Raw genomic sequence first — 10,464 nt, forward strand, 5'->3', positions numbered from 1 at the left:
TCCTGCATGCTCTGGAGCCTGCATAACGCAACTAAAGTCTCCATGCACCACAACAAAAGATCCTGCATCTTGTATCTAAGACCCAACACAGCCAAAATAAATAAATAAAATTGTTTAAACCTATCATTCTATATGTTTAAAAATCTATTTTTAAAAAAGAGAGAGAACACTAGGCCAGAGCTCCCAAACTTCTCCCCCTCTTAAAAATCACAGGAAAATGTTTTAAATAGCACTGCACACTGTGGTCAACAGAAAAGACTGCTATGGAAAAAGCACACAATATTGTAAATTAACTATACTTCAATAAATAAATAATAAAGAAAACATAAATAAAAATAAAGATCTCATTTCCCAACCTCCCTTGTAGCTACATGAGGCCATGTGATTAGGTTTTGGCAAATGTGAGCAGAAGAAACATGTGCAGTTTTTGGTCATGCCCTTAAAAGGAAAGGAGACTAGATAAACATGGAGACAGAAGGCACTGGGATCGCAGAGCTGTCCTGCCAGGTGGAGGCTCTAGTATCCACCGATGACTGGCTTTTCCTGGTTAAAGGTGGAATTCTCCTTGGTACTGATGCTGCAATAGGAATGCTAGCTGGATTTGTTACAACATTATCCTTGGCTAAAAGACAAAGTCCTAAATGGCTCAACAAGGCCACGCATTCTTACTGGAGAGTAGGTATTCCCTTACCTTTCGAGCCCTGGGGTGGGGTTCACTTTATGCATGGTGTGGGGTTGCTGTGATCAGCTTCACATCTGGAAAACTTTGGGAGTTCACAATGCATTGTACCAGACATTCAGATATAGCAGATTATTTAATCTTCACAATAACTTTGAAGCAGATGAAAGACTTTTGAAGTAAAATGCAATCAATATTTCCAACAATTCCCAGGAACTCTTTTTTAAAAAATATTTGTCAGCACTGGGTCTTAGGGTCTTAGTTGCAGCATGTGGGATCTAGTTCCTTGACCAAGGATGGAACCCGGGCCCCCTGCATTGGGAGTGCAGAGTTCTAGCCATTGGACCACTAGGCAAGTCCCTCTGAAGAACTCTTGGATTGACTGTTGAGTGGGAGGAAGCACTGAAATGCAAATGAGTTGAGCATGGTGGATAAAGTCCAGAACAACTGTTATGGGAAGGGCTGTCTTTGGAGAAGCCACAACAGCAGAGGGACTCAATTGATTTCTCCTCAGGAACACATGCAGATTGCTGACTGACCTATGGGATAGACGGCATTCAGTGTCCTCACAGGAGGCCGACAGTCATTTCTGTGTGCTGTACTTTACAGCTGATTTGGTTATGTTCAAGTGTGTGTGTGTATGTGTGTGTGTGTTGGAGGGAGGGCAAAGTCTTCCCAAAGCTAGGAAGACTGTTTAAAAATAATTATATGGATAACTTCTCTATGTGGAGAAAATCCCAGGGGAAATACTTTTAGGACTATTTAAACAAGAAACAGTTGAAACCAAGTTTCTTACCTGAAAAAAATTATACTAACCTATAATGGAAAGTCTTCAGAAACAGACTCCAAACAGCAGTAGTAACTCAATGTGTCTAACTAAATAAATTTCAACAGCCTTTCTTGTCAGTATGTGGCTATCAGAACTTAAAGGATTTTCTGGTGTTAGGCAGACTCCAAAATGATGGGGTTAATAGGTAATCCTGTCCATCAGGCAGTGGGTGTGGCTTTGGTCTCCTGAAGGCAGTCTTTGATTTTTACTTGCTAGTCATTTACCCTAAAACCTTACCATAAGGCCCTGTATATTCTTAGATAAGAAGCCAGTAACAGATTATGATAACTTGAAAGGATAATCATGCTAAAATAATAATAAATTGGTTCTGGGTCCCTAAACATTGACAGTTTATAGTTTTATCTCAGTTGTCAAGATAAAAATAGCCCAATTATCACCTATCTTAACAAATGATTTTAACCAGAAAGTCATCTGAGTATTGAGTCTCAATATTGATGAGCACCACCTCCCTGATGGAAAGAGCTACTGGTCTATTCTTATAAACACTCCTAGTCCTTTCCTGTCCTCCTAGATCTCTCCCAGAAAGCAAAAAAATATCTGCTTTTGCTGGGGATTAACTTTTTTTAAGAAAACTACATTAATATGTCAATATGCCCAGAAAACTAACTTTTGATTGAATATTATTGTGTAATTTTTTTATGATTTCTTAGGCTCTAATTAGCTATCAGATTTAATAAAGTACATTTGAAATGTATCTCATAATGAAATCTTTCAGTTTTAAGGAAAATTTTTAAATGAAATGTCAAGTGCATAATATAACAGTTTTCTCTGGACCACGTTACCCTGTTAAAATTGCTGCATTGTTAATTAATTAAACAATGTTAATAAGCACCTGGGAAGATAAAGAGCCTCAGCTTGTGTGCTGATAGAACCATGAATGTAAGTTGTCAGTAAACAGTAAGCTTGATGTAGGCATCGTTATCTCCATTTCACAGACATGAGGCAGAAATACATAAGTGAATAACCATATAAGCTTTGGAGTTTATATGCTTGAGAGGGCACAGATTTTGACAATCGAAAAAACAGAACTATGTTAAACAACATGGAACTGAACATTATTTTTCATACAAAGTTAAAGCACATTGTATTTCCTTCCTGACCACTTACCCACTTGCTTCGAGAGAGATAAGCTTCACCTGAATTATTATATCTGATTGATGATTGTCATTTATAACTTTATTGCTACTCCTGTCAGGCATTCCTTTGGAAAAGGAGTATGGATTCATTCCATATTCTATAGATTATAAGATAAAGTTAGGCATGTATCTGCTTATACTTTTTAAGATAACCTGTTTTTTGTTTTTTTTTTAATCTGTCTTTATACTTCAGTTCAGTAGCTCAGTCTTGTCTGACTCTTTGTGATCCCATGGACTGCAGCACTCCAGGCCTCCCTGTGTTTATACTTAGAAGTATCTCTTAATAGTAGGCTTCCCTGGTGGTTCAGATGGTAAAGAATCTCCCTGCAATGCAGGAAACCCATGTTCTGTGCCTGGGTCGGGAAGATCCCCTGGAGAAGGAAATGGCAGCCCACTCCAGTATTCTTGCCTGGATAATTCCATGGACAGAGGAACCTGGCAGGGTACAGTCCATGGAATCACAAAGAGTTGGACACAACTGAGCGACTATCACTCAAACTACTACAAGCTTCGTGACATTGGGCAATTCACTTCCATGACTGACCCTACTTTCCTCATCTGTGCATAGGAACAGTAATTCTAAGTCACAGATTTTTTTTCTCTCTTGTTCTCCAAAACCTGCTTCTTTTTTCAAAGGCCATCACAAATCACACCTCCCCCACAGTCTCCTAACTAGCCGTTTAATAATAGTGCACATTTCAAAACTCTGTCCATTAAAATCCAGACTGAGATGCCAAACTTACCAATTCTAATAACCCTCTCTGGCAATAATCTGCCAGGAATGAGTAAAGGCTGCCCTCTTCAGATGGCCTTTGTGCCCATCTGGACTGCTTTGCTCACAGGATACCTGCCTGGCCCCACAGCTTCTGGTTCAGCGATCTCTACAATCTTCAGCGATCTCTGACTATAGACTTGGTCTACAGTCAGACCAAGCTGACTGCTGGAGCAGTACTGAGGGGAATGGTTGACAATATTTTTAATAAATTCAGTGAGAAATCAATATAAATGTTTAGTCTTTTATCCAATTCACAGTGCTGATTGTGATCATCAAGAAAAACAACTAAAAATGACCAAAAGAGAATAGACAAAACTTGGATCTGCAAAAGTTAACAAGAAAAAAGGCATTGATGGAAAGAATGGCCATACCCATACCAGCAAAATCTTATGACAGAAGAAGATATGGTTAGTAAAACTGAGAAGCAGCCAGACCCCAGTCCACAGATCAAATCTTTTCAAAATACAAACAGATCTCTCAGTAGTCAGAAACAAAACAAAAATGCCCAATATATCTTGATTCCGTGAGGGGTCCTGTCTAGTACAGTAAAACAAGAAAAAGTGTTAAGATCTGAACAGAAAGATGTTCATTATTTACAGACAATATGACTGTCAACAAAGAAAAGGAAATTGATTCTAAAAGCCATTGGAAACCTTAAGATTTCAGTATTGTTGGCAGATATGAGTACAATACAAAAAAATTCAAATGTGTTTCCTTTAAACACCAACATCAAATATGTGATTTCCAAAGATACCATTTACAATAGCAACCAAGGTGCCTTGGAATAAATCCCTCCCGAAATTATACAAGATCTCTATGAAGAAAACCATAAATTACTATTGAAATTCATAAAATAAGACTTACATAAATGAGGAATCCCAGAGGGCCATAAATGGGGAGACTCAGTATTATAATATGGCAATTCTGTATAAATGCAATGTAAACCCAATTAAAATTCCCAAAAGTGGTTTCCTGGAATTTACTAAGCTGGTTCTAAAATTTATACAGAGGATCCAAATATAGCTGAGACAACCTCAAAGAAAAAAGAGAAGGAAGAACGTTTCCCATTTAAAAAAAGAAACTAGAGTTAGGCTTCACTTTAAAAACAGGAAGATCTGGCCACAGTGGGAGCAGTAATTAGCTGGAGTTGACTGTCAGCTGCCCCTTCAGATAGACTATGGGCCCTCCAGCTCCCCCATTTCTTTATTTAAAGTACTTGCCTTGTAGATAAATGATTGTGTGCTAGTTACCTGGGGTGGGGAGTTAGGGTAAGAGGAACAAAAGAAATTATTAAAAATGAATAGGTTCTAGGACTTTCCTGGAAGTCCAGTGGTTAAAACTTCACTTTCTAATCCTGTGGGTGCAGGGTCTGATTTCTGGGAGGGAAGCTAAGATCCCACATGCTTCAAGGCCAAAAACACCAAACATTTAAAGGAAAAAAAAAAGATGCAGGGTTGTAACAGATTCAATTTTTTTTTTTAAAAAATGGTCCACATCCAAAAAAAAAAAAAAAAACTTAAAAAAAAAATACATAGGTTCTGTTTGGTTATGTAAATATCCTAACCATGAAAAAGATATGAGCAGGCGAGCACAAAGAATAAAAGAGTTGAGTGTGTGAATCTAAGATTTTGATACTTCCGGTTAATGATCCCAATTCATATGATCCTGGGCATTTGGGGCGGAGAAGGGATGGAGGAAATCAGGTCAGGAGTTATAAAGTGAAGGAATCGGAAGCACAAGAGTTGGAGATGCTGGCTTCCTGAGACCAGTACTGGAAGTGGAGTAAAGGGAACGCTTTTAAAGAACTCACAGGGATTCTACCTACCCAGATGGTAGGTAGAACTGCAAGAGAAATAGGAAAGAATCCAATACTGGCAGAAAGGGAGAAAAACCTTTTCTGGAAACCCACCGTGGACTAACCTCTTTGACACAGATTATCTCCTAGAAACCCCACTTTAGTCCTCTGAGAGTAGATATTAATATACCCTTTGCTATGAATGAGCAAATTGAGCTATGAAAACCGAGGTCACTGTCCCCACGTGACAAAGCTGAGATTGGAAGCAGTCAAACTAGGGTCTCCCTGACTCCACAAATCATCTTTTCTTTCACTAAACCCAGAAAGATCACTGAAGCACCCTGAAATACAAGCAGTTATGGTAAAGAAAATAAGATGACAAAAGATATTAAACCCATTGCCTTCAAGCACTCAAATTTTATCACTGCTTCCAAACACAAGTTGAGACAACAGGGAGGAGTAACAGATTGTGTCCAGTGCTAGCTTTAGTTAGGGAATCTGTGTGAAGGAGGTTTTCTAGGGAGTATAATCGAAAGAGTCCTTTTTCCACAATGTCAGAAGCAAAAAAGTGGAAGAAATACAAGCCACCTTCTCGTGGGGCTGCCTGTTAACTCTGCCACTTGGCCAAGTGATTTAACTCCTATCTCCAACCCCCTGCTTCCTATAAAATGGGTGTAATTACAGTGCCGTTTTGGAAGGTTCCATGTGATAAAGCTTGCAATGTGCTTAGAACAATATTGGACACTTAAGTCCTCGATATAATTGCCATCACGAATATGATGGAGGTCTTTTTTAAAAAAATAATGCAATGTCACTTACTTGGAAGTGTCTCAAAAAATGAGTGACGGATAGAGGTATAGTGTGATAAGGTATAGTAAAATTTTAATGATAGAAAGTTAAAAGTTTAAATGTTAAAAGTAAAATGTTCGCCGCAAAATTCTACTTTCTGCGTGTTTGAAAATGTCCATAATCCAGGGTTGCAAAAATAATGCATTGTGATCTGCTTTGGGAGGAGGGAGAGCTAAGTTTTGTCTGTTTTGTTTTAAAATAGAAAAGGTACAAAAACGAAAACAAAATGGGCGAAATCTTCCTCAACTCTGTCCCGCCTTCGGACTGTGGGCCGTTAGCAAAGCCACTTGAATGAAATCATCGAGGACCGCTTGCGAAACAACAAATCCTCGAGAGCGAGGGCAAAGCTGCCAAACCCTCGCGACGGACAGGGACGCGCTCCAAGATCCCCATCCCGATTCGGAGCCGAGGAGGTGGGGTTGGAACGAGCACTAGCGGAAACGCGGTCCAGCCCTTACCAGGGGGTTCCCGGCCCGAAGCCGCAGGACGCCCGAGCGCCTCAAGTAGATACTTTGGCTGGGCGGGGAAAAGCAGCATCGAATTTCAAAAAAAAAAAAGCCCAAACCCCCACAACCCCGGGCGGGCGCGCGCGATGGGCGCACTTTGGCTGCGGGAGCGAGTGGAGGATGCTGGGAAGGAGGTAAAATGGCCACCGGCGGCGGCGCGGAGGAGGAGAGGAAGCGGGGGCGGCCGCAGCTCCTGGGCCCCGCGCGCCCCTCGACCAGGGCCGAGGAGGCCGAGGGCGGCCGCGAGAAGATGGGCTGGGCCCAAGTGGTGAAGAACCTGGCCGAGAAGAAGGGCGAATTCCGTGAGTCGCGGCCGCCGCGGCGGGAGGAAGAGAGCGGCAGCGGCGCGGGAGGCGGGCTCGGTGCTCCCGCGGGTCTGGCGACACCGAGCCTCGGCGACTCCCCCCCAGCCGGCCGCGGGGACCCAAAGGGCCGCCGGAGAGACCCAGCCGGAGAGGCGGCGGACTCCCGCAAGAAAAAGGGTGCAGCCGAGGCGGGCAGGAGGAAGAAGGCTGAGGCGGCAGCCATGACTACCCCGGCGAGGCCCGACGCGGCCGAGGACGCAGCCGACCGGCCCCCCCAGGACGAGCAGGCTACGGCGGCTGGCTCCGCTGCAGGCCCGGGAAAGGGCCGCTTCCTCGTGCGCATCTGTTTCCAGGGAGACGAGGGCGCCTGCCCAACCAGGGACTTCGTAGTGGGCGCGCTCATCCTGCGTTCCATCGGCATGGACCCGAGCGACATCTACGCGGTCATTCAGATCCCGGGCAGTCGCGAGTTCGACGTGAGCTTCCGTTCGGCGGAGAAGCTAGCCCTGTTCCTGCGCGTCTACGAGGAGAAGCGCGAGCAGGAGGACTGCTGGGAGAACTTTGTGGTGCTGGGGCGGAGCAAGTCCAGCTTGAAGACGCTCTTCATTCTCTTCCGGAACGAGACGGTGGACGTGGAGGACATCGTGACCTGGCTCAAACGCCACTGCGATGTGCTGGCCGTACCCGTGAAAGTGACCGACAGGTTTGGGATCTGGACCGGGGAGTACAAGTGCGAGATCGAGCTGCGCCAGGGGGAGGGAGGGGTCAGGCACCTGCCGGGAGCCTTTTTTCTGGGGGCCGAGAGGGGCTACAGCTGGTACAAGGGGCAGCCCAAGACGTGCTTTAAATGTGGTTCCCGGACCCACATGAGCGGCAGCTGCACACAGGACAGGTGCTTCAGGTGCGGGGAGGAGGGGCACCTGAGCCCTTACTGCCGGAAGGGCATCGTGTGTAACCTCTGTGGCAAGCGAGGACACGCCTTTGCCCAGTGTCCCAAAGCGGTTCACAATTCCGTGGGAGCTCAGCTAACCGGCGTGGCCGGGCACTGAACACCCGCCTACCAGCCAGGGTGAACACAGAGCCAGCTTATCCCTGTTAAGTGCCAAAACTTTTTTTTAAACCGTTTTTTATAGTTTTTTGAAGGAGATTTTCTTAAACCTACAAGAGACATCTCACTCTGCCTTCCTAAATCGAGTTTACTCCTTTCGGCCTTTCCTGAATTTGGTGACTCTGTCATCAGAATTGACTACCGAGAACTGTAGTGTGCAGATATGTTGCCCTGCCCTTTTTAAAATTTTATTTTCATTTTTGTATTCGGAGACTTTTTTTTTTTCTGGTACTTTTTTTACTTCCTACGCCTTGTCTTCTCCCTTGGTTTTTACCCTTGGAGCTGCCTTGCTCATCTTTATGCCCCAGTGCTAGGTGGGGGCCCAGCACATGGTAGGCACTCCATCAGTGTTTGTTGAATTGAGAACATCGTTGACTCTGGCTTCTGTCAGGGTGTTTATCTTTTGCAGTTCATCCCGTCCCCTTTTAATTTGCTGCTTCTAATCTGTGTGGTCTGAGAATTTGTGAAACCAGTGTTGTTAGAAGTGTATGTAACCTGAGTCAATAAGCTCTGAATGGTGGCCACGGGCCTCTCCTATGGCATTAGAATGCATGGACTTTGTGACAGCGCTTTCAGTGGCTCAGAAGCCGTTCTTCACAGAATCATGGAAGCTGGTTTTCCTGCTGAAAAGGACCTAAAAGTTGGTTAAGACCAATCCCCTGGTTTTCCAACAGATGAAACAGTACCAGAGAAGGTTATATGACTGGGTCGAAATCACATAGCTGTCTGGTGCCAGAGCTAGCCTAGAGTAGAGTTCCCTGACCCCAAGCCCGGTGCTCATTCCACTACCTCTCACACTTCACAACATTTTCCTCAACACTTGAGGGCCCAGAAAGTCTGCTCTTTCCAGAATGAGCCCAGGGGAATGCTAAGACATCATCTGGGGGAGGAAGCAGAAGATTTGGCAGGGGCTTCAGAACACTTGGGAGATATGGAAGGGACAAAGGAACACAATCCAGGGTGCACTCTGATGCCCGGGTACCACATCTGGGTTCAAGTGGTCCAGGTCTTTGTGACCTTTCCCCTCCCCAGTCATCGCCATCAGTGAGAAGTAGAAGCCCTCCTGAGTAAAGAAAGGTTTACATTTGCACCTTAGCTTCAGTAGCTAGAGCCCCTAGAGAAGCAGCTAACTGGAGCTCATCTGCAACCTCCTGGCTCACAGGAGAAAATGGAATTCTAAGTGAACTGTTAACTCTAAAATGTACTTGTTAAATAGGCTAAGCGAGGGGGCATTGGGTCTACTAAGTGTTACCAAGTTAAAGTAGAAAAGACAGTACACTGCTTTTCTTACTGTTTTTGTCTTTCCTTTATGTTTTGCTATTTCCTTGTGGCTTAGAATGTAAAATCGGTTGTTTAAAGTTTTGTTCTGAATAAATATTTATCTTTTGTATTGCTAATGCTGCTGCACTATTTCCTTTCAAAATATTGGCTGCAGAGGTTCATAGACCCTAGTTCAACCAAGGCTTGCCACACACCATTTGTTTACCTTGCAAATATATGTCCAGCTCCACAGGCAACATTTTACACCTACTATGTTGTCCCCTGATGCTGGGAAAGATTGAAGGCAAAAGGAGAAGGGGGCAGCAGAGGATGACATGGTTAGATAGCATCACTGACTCAATGAACATGAATTTGAGGGAACTCCGGGAGGGAGTGGAGGACAGAGGAGCCTGGTGTGCTGCGACTGAACAACAACAAATGTTGTCCCAGGCCCTTGGGAGTTGTTACCCAAACCTCTGCATCAGAATCACTTAGTATATAAAACTAAAGTGTTAAGTCCTAACTCACCTCCAAGGAATCAGAATCACTGGAGTGAGCGGAAATGTATTTAATAAGCACCCCAAGCAACTCTTGGGCAGCCAAGTTTGAGACCACAGTTCTGAATAGTACTAACAGGAATGAGAGGGACTCTGCCCTCTGGAGATTACAAACCAGTGGGATAGACAAAGGTAAGGTGTCAATTTCACATCTTACAGTTATTGTAATTGTACTGAATTGGATACAGATTGTTTATGGGCTTAAAAATAAAATGCTGTCTTTTCCAGCTATAAGGGAGGAAGAAAGTCCAGGAAACTTCCCATAGAACTCCAAGCCTCCCTGGAGACTCTAAACACAACCTTCTGAAGGAATTTCTGTCTCTGAGATGATGAGATGATCTGATCCTAAGAATTAACATTCCCAGCGTATTGATTCTCTGACTCAGTGATTTGAGGGTATTTCCAGAGCTGATCTGGTGCAGTTGAGGCCTGGATGGCTTTTGGGAATCATGAGTTTCAGAGCCAGCTCAGCCCTGCTCCTTCCCTTCCTGTCTCCCAAGGCAAACACACTCTTCCCTCCTCCATCCCTCCCTCCCTCTGTCCTCTTACCCCCCCACCTCTTCTACTCTGCCACAGGTTTCCCTCCCTCGCAGTGCAGGAGGCCTGATGGGGGTAAAAGCCTGCATTCATCATAGTCCCCTCCC

The 10,464-nt window shown here is 44.3% G+C and overlaps 1 protein-coding gene across 1 annotated transcript; it reads left to right on the forward strand.

Annotated features, from left to right (window-relative positions):
* Positions 1–4,999: 4,999 nt before the first annotated feature.
* On the forward strand, positions 5,000–9,400 carry ZCCHC3 (zinc finger, CCHC domain containing 3). Its single transcript, XM_010841766.1, has one exon. It carries the CDS (start codon positions 6,730–6,732, stop codon positions 7,942–7,944), a length of 1,215 nt encoding a protein of 404 aa, XP_010840068.1. The 5' UTR covers positions 5,000–6,729; the 3' UTR covers positions 7,945–9,400.
* The last annotated feature ends 1,064 nt before the right edge of the window (positions 9,401–10,464 follow it).

Source organism: Bison bison, unplaced genomic scaffold, assembly GCF_000754665.1.
Source record: "Bison bison bison isolate TAMUID 2011002044 unplaced genomic scaffold, Bison_UMD1.0 scf7180017864167, whole genome shotgun sequence".
Taxonomy (NCBI): domain Eukaryota; kingdom Metazoa; phylum Chordata; class Mammalia; order Artiodactyla; family Bovidae; genus Bison; species Bison bison.

What these genes read in the sequence shown, in the direction of transcription:
- ZCCHC3 (XM_010841766.1), top strand. Translation starts at nt 6,730, where the DNA reads ATGGCCACCGGCGGCGGCGCGGAGGAGGAGAGGAAGCGGGGGCGGCCG.